The 16101-nt window shown below is 41.5% G+C and overlaps 1 protein-coding gene across 1 annotated transcript in view; it reads left to right on the top strand.

Annotated features, from left to right (window-relative positions):
• sntg1 (syntrophin, gamma 1) overlaps window positions 1-16101 on the top strand; it is a 56622-nt gene that overhangs the window by 33257 nt on the left and 7264 nt on the right. The window contains exons 13-15 of the mRNA XM_062992285.1: window positions 10160-10276; window positions 11392-11463; window positions 11686-11838. Of these exons, the coding sequence (XP_062848355.1) occupies window positions 10160-10276; window positions 11392-11463; window positions 11686-11838 (342 nt within the window). The remainder of the gene's footprint in view (window positions 1-10159; window positions 10277-11391; window positions 11464-11685; window positions 11839-16101) is intronic.

A 16101-nucleotide genomic window follows, 5' to 3' on the forward strand; every position in this document is an offset into this window, starting at 1 on the left:
TTTGCAGAAATGTGAGGGGTGTACTCACTTTTGTGATACACTGTATATATATATATACAGTATATATATATATAAATTGGACCAGTCTGGTGGCCAATCTTCATTAATTGTACATTGCACCAGTAAGAGCAGAGTGTGAAGGTTCAATTAGCAGGGTAAGAGCACAGTTTTGCTCAAAATATTGCAATGCACACAACATTATGGGTGACATACCAGAGTTCAAAAGAGGACAAATTGTTGGTGCACGTCTTGATGGCGCATCTGTGACCAAGACAGCAAGTCTTTGTGATGTATCAAGAGCCACGGTATCCAGGGTAATGTCAGCATACCACCAAGAAGGACAAACCACATCCAACAGGATTAACTGTGGACACAAGAGGAAGCTGTCTGAAAGGGATGTTCGAGTGCTAACCCGGATTGTATCCAAAAAACATAAAACCACGGCTGCCCAAATCACGGCAGAATTAAATGTGCACCTCAACTCTCCTGTTTCCACCAGAACTGTCCGTCGGGAGCTCCACAGGGTCAATATACACGGCCGGGCTGCTATAGCCAAACCTTTGGTCACTCGTGCCAATGCCAAACGTCGGTTTCAATGGTGCAAGGAGCGCAAATCTTGGGCTGTGGACAATGTGAAACATGTATTGTTCTCTGATGAGTCCACCTTTACTGTTTTCCCCACATCCGGGAGAGTTACGGTGTGGAGAAGCCCCAAAGAAGCGTACCACCCAGACTGTTGCATGCCCAGAGTGAAGCATGGGGGTGGATCAGTGATGGTTTGGGCTGCCATATCATGGCATTCCCTTGGCCCAATACTTGTGCTAGATGGGCGCGTCACTGCCAAGGACTACCGAACCATTCTGGAGGACCATGTGCATCCAATGGTTCAAACATTGTATCCTGAAGGCGGTGCCGTGTATCAGGATGACAATGCACCAATACACACAGCAAGACTGGTGAAAGATTGGTTTGATGAACATGAAAGTGAAGTTGAACATCTCCCATGGCCTGCACAGTCACCAGATCTAAATATTATTGAGCCACTTTGGGGTGTTTTGGAGAAGCGAGTCAGGAAACGTTTTCCTCCACCAGCATCACGTAGTGACCTGGCCACTATCCTGCAAGAAGAATGGCTTAAAATCCCTCTGACCACTGTGCAGGACTTGTATATGTCATTTCCAAGACGAATTGACGCTGTATTGGCCGCAAAAGGAGGCCCTACACCATACTAATAAATTATTGTGGTCTAAAACCAGGTGTTTCAGTTTCATTGTCCAACCCCTGTATATATATATATTAGGGCTGTCAAACGATTAAAATTTTTAATCGCGATTAATCTCAGAATTTCATATAGTTAATCGCGATTAATCGCATTAAAAAAAAATCTGTGTAAATGTTATAGAAAACAAGGATTTTTAAGTGAAATGTTACAATTACAATGGTGAACACATTTTATGCTAAATGTACTTATGTTAAAAACTGCTGGGACAAGAGAAAACTGTAAGGGAGTTTTATTCACTCACATACTAGGCAGTAATACTATCCAGTGGTTTAATGGACGTTTCTACACGAACTGAGTGTGTTTAGACTAGGGTGGCCAGATTCATAGTAACAAAAAGGAGGACATTACACCCCAAAAAGCCGGACATCTTATTAGGAACAGGGGGACATGCTACTGCAACACACAGAATGAATCCAGAACCCATATAACAGAGTTTTTGACCAATTTAAGCAAGAATTATATAACAAATGACTGTTTTACTCACTAAATGTTGTGTCTTTTCATATTTAGGTCCGTTCATCGCTGCCTCAAAAGTTTACTTTTTGGCATTTTCACCGCGTTCCTGATCATGAGAGCTGAGTGATTGACTCAGGTAGCGCGGTGTTTACAAAACAGAGAGGGCGGGCGAAATTCAACCACCCAATCACAGACTAGCATTTAGAGGGCGGACCTTCTCCGATTGGCCAGTGGTAGCGCTGTAAGCAGTGAAATGAGGCTGTTAAACCAATGAAATACAAAGCATTTGTTTGACATGTACCTGAGCCAATGGTAAATAATATTGATCAAAAATGAAACCAGTTCACTCCAAAAGGAGGATTTTTAAGTGTCCGTCCTAGCGTTACGTGAATGGAGGACTGGCAGCTTCTTTATTATGCAAGTGCATTACTACGACACTACCACGCTCGGTAACATTATGTTAACAAACCGCAAATAAAAAACGGTGGCAAGTCCGACATTAAAACGTTTGTTCTACCAGTCAAGTCTCAACATGAACTAGACTTTGCGTTAATGGCACTAATTTTTTTAATCGCGTTAAATTGAGAATGCGTTAATGCGTTATTATCGCGTTAACTTCGACAGCCCTAATATATATATATATATATATATATATATATATATATATATATATATATATATATATATATACAGTGTATCACAAAAGTGAGTACACCCCTCACATTTCTGCAGATATTTAAGTATATCTTTTCATGGGACAACACTGACAAAATGACACTTTGACACAATGAAAAGTAGTCTGTGTGCAGCTTATATAACAGTGTAAATTTATTCTTCCCTCAAAATAACTCAATATACAGCCATTAATGTCTAAACCACCGGCAACAAAAGTGAGTACACCCCTAAGAGACTACACCCCTAAATGTCCAAATTGAGCACTGCTTGTCATTTTCCCTCCAAAATGTCATGTGATTTGTTAGTGTTACTAGGTCTCAGGTGTGCATAGGGAGCAGATGTGTTCAATTTAGTAGTACAGCTCTCACACTCTCTCATACTGGTCACTGAAAGTTCCAACATGGCACCTCATGGCAAAGAACTCTCTGAGGATCTTAAGAGACGAATTGTTGCGCTACATGAAGATTGCCAACACCCTGAAACTGAGCTGCAGCACAGTGGCCAAGATCATCCAGCGTTTTAAAAGAGCAGGGTCCACTCAGAACAGACCTCGCGTTGGTCGTCCAAAGAAGCTGAGTGCACGTGCTCAGCGTCACATCCAACTGCTGTCTTTGAAAGATAGGCGCAGGAGTGCTGTCAGCATTGCTGCAGAGATTGAAAAGGTGGGGGGTCAGCCTGTCAGTGCTCAGACCATACGCCGCACACTACATCAAATTGGTCTGCATGGCTGTCACCCCAGAAGGAAGCCTCTTCTGAAGTCTCTACACAAGAAAGCCCGCAAACAGTTTGCTGAAGACATGGCAACAAAGGACATGGATTACTGGAACCATGTCCTATGGTCTGATGAGACCAAGATTAATTTGTTTGGTTCAGATGGTCTCAAGCATGTGTGGCGGCAATCAGGTGAGGAGTACAAAGATAAGTGTGTCATGCCTACAGTCAAGCATGGTGGTGGGAATGCCATGGTCTGGGGCTGCATGAGTGCAGCAGGTGTTGGGGAGTTACATTTCATTGAGGGACACATGAACTCCAATATGTACTGTGAAATACTGAAGCAGAGCATGATCCCCTCCCTCCGGAAACTGGGTCGCAGGGCAGTGTTCCAGCATGATAATGACCCCAAACACACCTCTAAGATGACCACTGCTTTATTGAAGAGGCTGAGGGTAAAGGTGATGGACTGGCCAAGCATGTCTCCAGACCTAAACCCAATAGAACATCTTTGGGGCATCCTCAAGCGGAAGGTGGAGGAGCGCAAAGTCTCGAATATCCGCCAGCTCCGTGATGTCGTCATGGAGGAGTGGAAAAGCATTCCAGTGGCAACCTGTGAAGCTCTGGTAAACTCCATGCCCAGGAGAGTTAAGGCAGTTCTGGGAAATAATGGTGGCCACACAAAATATTGACACTTTAGGAACTTTCACTAAGGGGTGTACTCACTTTTGTTGCCGGTGGTTTAGACATTAATGGCTGTATATTGAGTTATTTTGAGGGAAGAATAAATTTACACTGTTATATAAGCTGCACACAGACTACTTTTCATTGTGTCAAAGTGTCATTTTGTCAGTGTTGTCCCATGAAAAGATATACTTAAATATCTGCAGAAATGTGAGGGGTGTACTCACTTTTGTGATACACTGTATATACATATTAGATAGATACATACAGTGTATCACAAAAGTGAGTACACCCCTCACATTTCTGCAAATATTTTATTATATCTTTTCATGGGACAACACTATAGAAATAAAACTTGGATATAAGTTAGAGTAGTCAGTGTACAACGTGTATAGCAGTGTAGATTTACTGTCTTCTGAAAATAACTCAACACACAGCCATTAATGTCTAAATAGCTGGCAACATAAGTGAGTACACCCCACAGTGAACATGTCCAAATTGTGCCCAAAGTGTCAATATTTTGTGTGACCACCATTATTATCCAGCACTGCCTTAACCCTCCTGGGCATGGAATTCACCAGAGCTGCACAGGTTGCTACTGGAATCCTCTTCCACTCCTCCATGATGACATCACGGAGCTGGTGGATGTTAGACACCTTGAACTCCTCCACCTTCCACTTGAGGATGCGCCACAGGTGCTCAATTGGGTTTAGTCCATCACCTTCACCTTCAGCTTCCTCAGCAAGGCAGTTGTCATCTTGGAGGTTGTGTTTGGGGTCGTTATCCTGTTGGAAAACTGCCATGAGGCCCAGTTTTCGAAGGGAGGGGATCATGCTTTGTTTCAGAATGTCACAGTACATGTTGGAATTCATGTTTCCCTCAATGAACCGCAGCTCCCCAGTGCCAGCAAGACTCATGCAGCCCAAGACCATGATGCTACCACCACCATGCTTCACTGTAGGCAAGATACAGTTGTCTTGGTACTTCTCACCAGGGCGCCGCCACACATGCTGGACACCATCTGAGCCAAACAAGTTTATCTTGGTCTCGTCAGACCACAGGGCATTCCAGTAATCCATGTTCTTGGACTGCTTGTCTTCAGCAAACTGTTTGCGGGCTTTCTTGTGCGTCAGCTTCCTTCTGGGATGACGACCATGCAGACCGAGTTGATGCAGTGTGCGGCGTATGGTCTGAGCACTGACCGGCTGACCTCCCACGTCTTCAACCTCTGCAGCAATGCTGGCAGCACTCATGTGTCTATTTTTTAAAGCCAACCTCTGGAGTGGAACCTGTCCTGGAAAACCGCTGTATGACCTTGGCCACCATGCTGTAGCTCAGTTTCAGGGTGTTAGCAATCTTCTTATAGCCCAGGCCATCTTTGTGGAGAGCAACAATTCTATTTCTTACATCCTCAGAGAGTTCTTTGCCATGAGGTGCCATGTTGAATATCCAGTGGCCAGTATGAGAGAATTGTACCCAAAACACCAAATTTAACAGCCCTGCTCCCCATTTACACCTGGGACCTTGACACATGACACCAGGGAGGGACAACGACACATTTGGGCACAATTTGGACATGTTCACTGTGGGGTGTACTCACTTATGTTGCCAGCTATTTAGACATTAATGGCTGTGTGTTGAGTTATTTTCAGAAGACAGTAAATCTACACTGCTATACAAGCTGTACACTGACTACTCTAAATTATATCCAAGTTTCATGTCTATAGTGTTGTCCCATGAAAAGATATAATGAAATATTTGCAGAAATGTGAGGGGTGTACTCACTTTTGTGATACACTGTACATACATACATACATACATACATACATACATACATACATATTTTTTTGAACTATAAGAAAGTGTAGGCCTTCAATAGCTTGAAAAAAAAGAGAAAAAATATTAGGGTCAGTGACAAAAGAATATCGACAGGATGTGTATAAGCATGTACAACCCCAAATCAGAAAAAGTTGCGACAGCATGTAAAATGCAAATAAAATAAAAATGCAGTGTTCCTTACATTTACTTGGACTTTTATTTGATTGCAGACAGTTTGAACCCAAGATATTTTGTGTTTTGTCTGCTCAACTTCATTTCATTTGTTAATAAACCTCCAGTCCTGCATTTCAGGCCTGCAACACATTCCAAAAAAATTGGGACCACATTTACCTTTTTGTAATGTTGCCATCCCTTTTCACCACACTTAAAAGACATTTTGGCACCGAGAATACCAAGCGATTTAGTGTTTCAGCTAGGGTTGGGCGATATTGCCGATGTTCATACTGTCATACCGTCTTCAGGAAATACGGTATTACGGTATTACCGCGGGGGGATGCGGGCGGGATGGGGCGGGGGTGTCGCGGACAAACTTTACAGTGTACATACTTGAGAATAATTACAATATTTCAATGATTTATTATAAAAAGATTTAACAATCTGAACGTCAAACATTGCTTATCTTATCTGATCTATAATAAATACGCATAAGTATAAATGCATGTGTATCAATTACACTTTAACACAAACATTAACACATAACATTTTGGCATTGTAATCTCTCTCTACCCACACAAAACAGAATAATAGCCGGCTACACACTTCAATATATTTCAAAAGTTAACTGCTTACTTTATAGTTACAGATATTTCTTAAAAGTGTATGAACGTGTACGATTAGTTATGCCTGTAATCCAGAATTAAGTTCTATACCGTAACAAAAAATTTGAATGTAAATGTTGCAATGACGGTGATGTAAAATAATTCAAAGTCCAAACATTTGAGTGGTTAACGAGAACGCTACTTTACATGTCACACAAGCTCAGTGCAAAACACGAACACGGAAACGGTACAAATCTGCTCTCTTCCCTACACACGCGATATAGTGCGCTTAACATTCTTAAAGGGCCAGACAATATATTTTATAATTCACATTACACGACAGGTGAGACGTTCTTTTTTCTTAATATAGCGCTTTTATTTAGGAAAAAATTGTTCTTACACAGGCAGGAAAATCTATGGCAGACAAGAGTCAGAACAGCGGATTGGGCGTAACGTTATTATTACTGTTTGCTCCTTTTTCTCAACACTTGTGCTCGATTTACACTGAAGATATACAGTATTTAGTAAATAAGTACATGTCCGCGCATGCACGCGCTTAAAAGACGAGCCGTTTTTCAGTTTCTGCTTGTTAGCTCACAGCTAACGCTAGCCAGTGTGCAGTGTTGCCAACTCCTCAGTAAGGAAAGTAGCTATTGGCTGTCCTAAAAGTCGCTAGAAGTCGCTAAATGACGTCATCGCCTAATTTGCATAAGGTCAATTTGCGTGTAATTGACGGTGTAGAAGAGAGGAATAACATCGTGGGAGAGACAAAAAGTGGGTAAAAACACCCTAAATATGTTTAGAACTACAGATGAACGTTCGTCTGTTGATTCGTGGTTTGTTTTTGTTTTTTAAGACAACACTGAGCTACTCTGAGCAGGGTTGCCAGATTGCGACAGTAATTTTCAGCCAAAATGCATGAAAAAACGTCCAAAACACAGAATAAGCAGATGATGTTTAGCATTTCACAAATAATAAACCAGTTAAACCATCATGACCTACAAATGAATATCTTAAAATGTACAGATCAGTAATTATACATTATAAAGGACAAATTATTTTTGCTTGCATGTCTTTAAAGTAGCCTGCCAAGTTAGTAAAATGCATTATTTGTTGGGACACACAACCCTTTGCATGTAAATAAGAATAAACTTGCAAGCAATGAAAGTTTAACCTCTCGTACATATGAGAGGTTGTATGTACGAGACTTGCTTACCTTCATATTCAACTCAAATCAGTTGTCTAACATATGAATCACTGTATTGATGGGCGTGGCAACAGTGTCTTGGACTGGAAAGAATAACCTGTCAATCAAACTTTTGACAACGGGTTGGATGTGGTGGGAGAAGGTAGACCTATTTATATTCCACCTGCTTTAGCAATAGCTTTTTTTATTTATATTTTAAGCTGCCAAAATTATTACAAACCAGCCCAAATTTTGTACACCTGCCACAGTGTGTTTTTCCCTGCCAATTTCCAACAAAATACGCTCATTTAGGTGGAAAACCGCCCAATCTGGCAACACTGACTGTGATACTGACCGCACGTGCTTTGGGAAGGGGGAGGGGCTCATGGCAGGACCCGCTGCTCGTTGAGGACAGTAACTGCAGAACGGTGTGTTTTTTCACGTTCGAGTCTCCAAAAGTCTCCAATAACACCAGAAAAAGTCGCTAGATTTGTCGCTAGTCGCTTTAAGAAAAAAAAGTCGCTAGAGGGGTCTGAAAAGTCGCTAAATATAAGTTGGCAACACTGCCAGTGTGGCTCTTCACTCGTCTCTCTGTGTTATCACCAGTAAGCACCCCAGAGCCAATCAGCGAGCTCCAACCGCCTACCCCTCCCACCCCTCCCTCACTGTGGATGCGCGCATGTCCTAAAGTCTCAGTTTTCAAGGTAAACCTGAAGCAGAAATTTGGCGCGTCACATTTAAAAAATACCGTCACCATTTTTGAATACCGTCACCATTTTTGAATACCGCGGTATACGGTAATATCGTCATACCGCCCAACCCTAGTTTCAGCTTTTATTTTGTCCCATTCTTCCTGCAAACACGTCTTGAGATGTGCAACAGTACGGGGACGTCATTGTCGCATTCTTTGTTTCAAAAATCTCCACACATTCTCTGTTGGGGACAGGTCAGGACTGCAGGCAGGTCAGTCCAGTACCTGTACCCTCTTCTTACGCAGCCATGCCTTTGTAATGTGTGCAGCATGTGGTTTTGCATTGTCTTACTGAAAAATGCATGGACGTCCTTGAAAAAGATGACGTCTTGAAGGCAGTATATGTTGCTCTAAGATCTCAATGTACTTCTCTGCATTAATGCTGCCATCACAGAAATGTTAATGACCTTTGCCAAGGGCACTGAGACAGCCCCATACCTTGACAGACCCTGGTTTTTGGACTTGTTGCTGATAACAGTCTGGATGGTCCTTTTTATCTTTGCTCCGGAACACACGGCGTCCATTTTTTCCAAAAAAGACCTGAAATGCTGATTCATCTGACCACAATACACATTTCCACTTTGTGATGGTCCATCCTAGATGTCTCCGAGCCCAGAGAAGTCGACGCCGCTTCTGGACATGGTTAACATAAGGCTTCTTTTTTGTACAGTAAAGTTTTAAGTGGCATTTGTGCATGTAACTCTGTATTGTAGTGCTTAACAAAGGTTTGCCGAAGTAATCCCTTCCCCATGTGCCCATATCAGCTATTGTTGAGTGGCAGTTCTTGATGCAGTGCCATGTGAGGGATCGAAGATCACAAGCGTTCAGCTTAAGCTTGCGCCCTTGGCCTTTACGCACTGAAATTCTTCCCAATTCCTTAAATCGTTTAATGATATTATGCACTGTAGAGGGAGAAATATGCAAATCCATTCCAATCTTTCTTTGAGGTACATTGTTTTTGAACATTTCAATATTTTTCTCACACATTTGTTGAGAAACTGGAGATCCTCTGGCCATCTTTGCTCAATAAAGACTCAGTTTTTCCTGGATGCTGCTTTTGTACCAAACCATGATTACAGTTACCTGTTGACATCAACTGTTTGGAATCACATCAATATTTAGTTTTTTCACTTCATTACTAGCCCTAAATTGCCCTAAACTTTTTTGGAATGTGTTGCAGGCCTGAAATGCAGGAATGGAGGTGTATTAACAAATGAATTGAAGATGAGCGGACAAAACATGAAACATCTCAGGTTTATCCTGTCTGCAATCAAATAAAAGTCAAAGTAAATGTATGGAACACTGCATTTTTATTTTATTTGCATTTTCCATACTGTCCCAACCTTTTCTGATTTTTCTGATATTAAAAGCGATAAACAGTCTAAAAAAAAATTTCTTAGCCTGTTTGTTGAGCAGGACAGAGTGGTGATTGTTTTGGGTTATGGTGTGTGTTCTTTATGATGGATAAACACAAACACAGCTGGGTTTTTTTTTTTTCAAATTAAGAACAGGCCTACTGTCATTTACGTTTTCAGAATTTAGCAGATGCTTTTATCCAAAACAGCCTAAAATTGTGACCAAATACAATTAGAGCAATTGAAGGTTAAGTGCCTTGTGACCCACAGTTCCTAGGCCATTTATAGACTGTGACTTCTTATTTCTATGTATTTGTGTGGCCTGTAAGATTGACTTTTGGCTGCTATATTTTGCTATATTTTGGTTTCACTGTTGTAGAGTATTGATGTCAATTATTACAAAAAAGGAGGTGTAAATATGTTTGCCAACATCTCTATATAAGATATAAATATCTTTTTCAGATAATTTATATGAGCTGGGTGGAGGAAAAGGAGCAGTACAGTGCTCAGGACCACATGTACACACCAAAGTTCTTGGCATTAAGGGGTTCATCTCTTTTTAAATTCTCAGCACCTCCAGTAAGTACTTATACTAGTGTGTTATTTTTATACCACCATTCACTCATGATTTAAATCAGCTTTACCTAATTTTGGTCCAAGGGAACCCTTGCCCTACACATTCTTTTTTGCTTCTTTACTACATGCAGATTGGACGTTTAATTTTATTCTCTTACCAAACATTCATTATTGTTGTCATTGTTCTTTTTCTTTCTTCTTTATAAATCTTTGGAAGTTCATTAATCTTATCAGTTTAGAGTGGACTGAAGGTTATTTAAGCATTTTATCTTCTGCACTAAGAGCTATGTTTAATCAACTCTAACATTGATAAATCATCAGCAGTTACATTTAAAATATGCCATCCAGGTTTTAGCTAGATTATTAGGAGCATAACATAACTAATGTTGGGCTATACTAATTAAAGAAATGTTTTTGCTGACATTTAGAGTTGACTGTGGGGATTGTGATCATATTTCATCTTCGTAGAGAAAAAATATAGCAAATTTAGTTTCCTTGTTTGTCAGTATTTGTAATATGTTATTTCAAATAAAAACATCACTGTTAGGATTTTATAACAGTAAAATATACATATGTAATCCTCCTGCATCACACATACACACCTTTTTCAGTTACCCATACCCCTTGTTTATTTATTTATCTCTGATTATTATACTTCACTGTATAAAAATCCACAGTTCTAAACTAACAGACATCAGCAGCTCAACCCTACATGGCATCTGTCTCTACTGGTAATCTCCTGCATGCAGAGCCCAACATTAACACACCTGATCAGATTAAAAAATTTTTTTTTACAATTACAGCTATCATTATAATTGACTGCAGATCGTGAGAAATATCTGTTTTGACATAGTTAAAAAAAGCACACTTAAGCATACCTACATACCTACAAATTGATATTAAATAGGCCAGTTACAATTTCCGCTATCTAAAAACCAGTGTTCATGAATGCTAGGTTGTCATGAAAGCCAATGCTTTACAAATCTGGCCAACATTTTACACATTTTGAGTGTGTTAGAGCAGGAAAAGTATTAAGGTGTGCAGTACAAGAAATTTTTAAGATCAGGACAAAGAATTATTCCAGGTTGTGTCTAAGAACATGTTTTGAAATGCTCTAGGTAACGACCTGGGACTGGACAAGAGCTGAACAAAGCTTCACCGTCTATGAGATTATGTTTAAGATCCTTAAGGTAAAGCTATGATTGAGTACTTGTAAAGCAAAACATTTAAAGTGTAATAGGGATATGTAAAGCAGATACCAGCAGATACCTTCAGGTTTATAAGGCTGATATTCTACACTTTAACATTATAATCATTGTAAAAATAAATAAACAAGAAATGTGCTTATGTTTTGATTGCCTAAGTTAAAAATGAAATTGAAGCAAGTGCTATATTATCTCTATTCATTTTAGGACAATGAGCCAATGGACAAGCGGAAGTACTGTTTCAGTGTGCAGATTGACACTGGTGAGGATGCCTTCTTTAGTGTTGAGCTGGAGAGTGATCTTGAACTGTGGGAGAAAGCATTTCAGATGGCCACCTTTTTGGAGGTAGAAAGAATTCAGGTAGGTGCATCTCCATTTATCACAGAAAAGGTTTAAAGATAAAACCACAGTTTTAAGGCATTTTTAAGGAGTTTTTTTCCAGTGTGGAATTTAATTAGAGCCCCCTTCAGATAGAGCTCAGCATTATCATAAGCTTTAGAATGCAGTGTTCACAGAGATTTTAAAGCCACTGATAACTGAGCATTGATACATTTTGTCTATCTTTAGTTGCCATACTGCAGTACACATGTTCATCCCATGAAAGCCAATACACAGGTCATCGACATATAGACTACAAAAGACCCCAGCATGACCACATTTACCACACTGTTTATCTTTAAGCTAAATATGGTGACCAAGAGCATGCTAGCTTGTGGGACTCATCTTTTGGGTATTACTTACTCTAACCTTAAAGTGCCTGTCTGTCAGTTGTTGTAACTGAATAATATGACTTACTGCAAAGTGGGTATACATTTACGGCATTTAGCAGACGCTCTTAACCAAAGCAGTATACAGTCCAAGCAATTGAGGGTTCAGGGCCTTGCTCAAGGGCCCAACAGTGGCAACCAGTGGCAGCCTGGGGTTTGAACCAGCAACCTTCGGATTACTGATCCAGTATCTTAACCACTAGGCTACAGCTGCCTAGTATACACAATCCTCCTCTGTAATTAGGTGATGGGCTTTAATTCTGCGAGTTGCGGTGGGCAACTTTCTTTTTAGTTTTATTGCTAGATGTGCCTTGGTCAATTGACCAAGGCACATCTAGCATTAAAACTAATTACTTGAGTCTCTGATCTTCAGTTTCTGGTTTCTGGGTGGTTGTAGTGCCTGTGTAAGGTCTGTGTTCTACTTGTGATCTTATTTTTTTGGTGTCTTTTACAGTATCAGCAATTTCCATGACCACATTTTGAATGGCAAAGGGTGAGAGCTTGATTAGCTTGATTGATCTGCTGATAGTGATTCCAAAACGATAGATCGTGGCCAACTCTCATTTAGTATCAGTATAGCAGATTTAGTCCCTAGTTGTTGCTCTGTCATAGTTAATAATGATCCATGTTAAAGTTAGTTAGGGTTCATTACCTCTACGCCCCACCCTCCTCTGAGCCAATCAAGGAGATGCACAGAGCCATGGGATCCCAGTGGTTATATATAAACAATATTATGTATGTGTAATAGAAATAGAATCAGATGTACATGTAGAGTGTGGTGTGACATGTAAATGAAAGCTCAGTTATTTATGAGCTTGATAGAATTAAAAAAAAAAAAGTTTTTTTTGTCTACTGGATCTTGTGTGCAGCGCTTGTGTTCTGTAGCACCTGTCGGAGGGGAAGAAGTTAAAAAGTTTATGTACAGGGTTTGAGGAGTGATTATTTCCTCTGACTGGTTCCTTGTTCTTGATGTGTACAAGTCCTGGGGGGTGGGTAGGGGAGCACCGATGATTTTCTCTGCTGTCCCAACAACTTGTTGCAGTCTGCTTTGCAGTTGGTGTTGGACCCCCACTTCTTTGGAGATGGAAGGTCCCAAAAACCCAAACTTCTCCACAGTAGATACAGTGCTGTTAGATATTGTGATGGAGAACAGCTTGAGGGTTGTCTCCTAAAGTCCACAATCATCTCTACAGTTTCGAGAGCATTCAGGTCCATGTTTTTTCGACAGCACCAGAACACCAACCAGTCTCCTGCTGACATGAAGACTCATTCTGTCTTGGATTTGTCATATGACTGTAGTGTCATCTACAGTTTAACCTGCAGAGGTGCAGTTGTTGGAGTAGAAAGTGCATATAACCTGCTGTGCATTACCTGCTGTGTCCTGCCTTTTAGAAAGCTGGTGATCAACTGACGGTGGATACAATGAGTTGAGGCAGTTTGGAGCAAAGGATTTCTAGGATGGTGGTCTTGAACGTTAATGTAAAGTTCACAGAAAGGCTTCTTGCATATGTCTTTGGGCTGTTCAGATGTGCAGTCTCATCCCTGCTTGTTTGAAGTCTGTTGCCGGCAAACTCGTGGTACTGGCGTCCAAACGAAGCGCGTTTTAGTTTGTTTGTTTTTGTACTCCAGTGCATTAACACATTTTTCGTTTTTGGGCGGCACGGTGGCTCAGTGGGTAGCACTGTCGCCTCACAGCAAGAAGGTCCTGGGTTCGATCCCCGGGTGGAGCGGTCCGGGTCCTTTCTGTGTGGAGTTTGCATGTTTTCCTCGTGTCTGCGTGGGTTTTCTCCGGGAGCTCCCATTTCCTTCCACAGTCCAAAGACATGCAAGTGAGGTGAATTGGAGATACTGTGATTGACATTAAATTTGTGAACTGATGAGTCTTGTGTAATGAGTAACTAGCGTTTCTGTCATGAATGTAACCAAAGTGTAAAACATGACGTTAAAATCCTAATAAATAAATAAATAAAGCCGTTTTCTGTGACTACCAGCAGAAGCATCGTTGAATCCAACTTAAACAGCACTTCAGTGCTTCTTTTAAAGCTAAGTATATTTTCACTGTTATTACGGCTCCTGCAGCTTTGTATCCTTGTGTTAAGTGTGGCATGTTTAGTTATTCTCTCTCCGTCATTAGTGACAATTTCACATGTGATAAGCCTTGATGCTTGTCTTCCTTTAGTCCTGGGTGAAGGATCAAGTTGAGCGAGGCTGGTGGCTTGGAGGTTGCGCGGTACAGAGCAGGGTTTGATTAGACCGCGAAGGTAGCTTGGAGCTGCTCCATTTTTGGCTTCGTAGGCGAGCATCAGTGTTTTAAACTGAATGCGTGCAGCTACAGGAAGCCAGTGAAGAGAACGCAGCAGTGGGGTGATGTGGCAGTGTTTGGGTTGGTTAAAAACCAGACGGGCAGCTGCATTTAGAATGAGCTGCAAGGGTTTAATAGTGGACATAGGAGCACCTGCCAGGAGGGAGTTGCAGTAGTCCAACCGTGAGATTACAAGTGACTGGACCAGAATTTGGGTAGCTTCTCTGGAGAGAAATGGTAAAATCTTCCTGATGTTGTAGAGGAGGAACCGGCACGATCTTGTCATGTTGGCTATATGAGGCGAGAAGGTCAGCTGGTTATCCAGGACAACACCAAGGCTTCTTACCTTATCAGATGGTCTGATCTGGGAGTCATCAAGAGAGATGACTAGGTCCTGGGTTGGAGATTGATCTCCGGGAATGAGCAACATCTCTGTCTTGCTGGGATTGAGTTTTAGATGATGAGCTGACATCCATTGTGAGATATCTCGCAGACATGCTGAGATGCGAGCTGAGACTTGTGTGTCTGAAGGAGGAAATGACAGAATGAGCTGAGTGTCATCTGCAAGGGAGTGGTAGGAGAAGCCATGGGAGGCTATGACCTTACCCAGAGAACAGGTGTAGATAGAGAAAAGAAGTGGGCCAAGTACAGAGCCTTGAGGAACACCGGTTGAGAGAGTGCATGGAGGAGATATGGATCCCCTCCATGACACTTGGTACAAGCGCCCTTCCAGGTAGGAGGCCATCCATTGCCATGCTGAACCTGTTATTCCAAGGTTGGAGAGAGTGGACAAGAGAATGCTGTGATTCACTGTGTCAAAGGCTGCAGAGAGGTCAAGAAGAATGAGGACCGATGACAGTTTGGCTGCTTCGGCTGCATTAAGCTTCTCAGTAACAGCTACAAGTGCTGTTTCTGTAGAATGCGCTGCCTTGAAACCAGACTGGTACGGATCGTGGAGGTCATTCTGAGTAAGAAAGGCAGATAGTTGGTTATAGACAGAACGTTCAATAATCTTTGATAGAAAAGAGAGGAGTGAGACAGGTCTGTAGTTGTTAATGTCTGTAGTGTCTAGTGTAGGTTTCTAAAGAAGGGGAATGACCTGAGCCTTCTTAAAAGCAGTAGGGACAACACCTGATGTCAGGGAGTTGTTGATGATGGGTGTGATGAAGGGGATTAGGTCCTGTGAGATGTATTTGAGGATGGTGGATGGTATAGGGTCGAGTGTGCATGTAGTGGGATTGCTGGATGAGAGGAGCTGTGCAACCTCATCCATAGTGAGTGGGGTGAAACTGGTGAGTGTGTTGGTGGGTTGAAGTTCAGTTGAAAGTGGGTCAGTCTAAGAGAAGGATTGATTGATTTTGTCAATCTTTTCCTGAAAGAATGTTGCAAAGTCAGTAGCAGTAAGAGAGGCAGATGGGGGAGGAGGAGGAGGGTTCAGAAGTGAAGAAAAGATAGCATGAAGCTTACGTGGGTCAGCAGCAGATTGTTCAAGCTTGGCTTTGTAAAAAGATGTATTTGCAGCAGTCAAATGGACAGCAGATTGTGGTAGGAGTG

This window comes from Trichomycterus rosablanca, chromosome 3 (assembly GCF_030014385.1).
Source record: "Trichomycterus rosablanca isolate fTriRos1 chromosome 3, fTriRos1.hap1, whole genome shotgun sequence".
NCBI classification, from domain to species: Eukaryota; Metazoa; Chordata; class Actinopteri; order Siluriformes; family Trichomycteridae; genus Trichomycterus; species Trichomycterus rosablanca.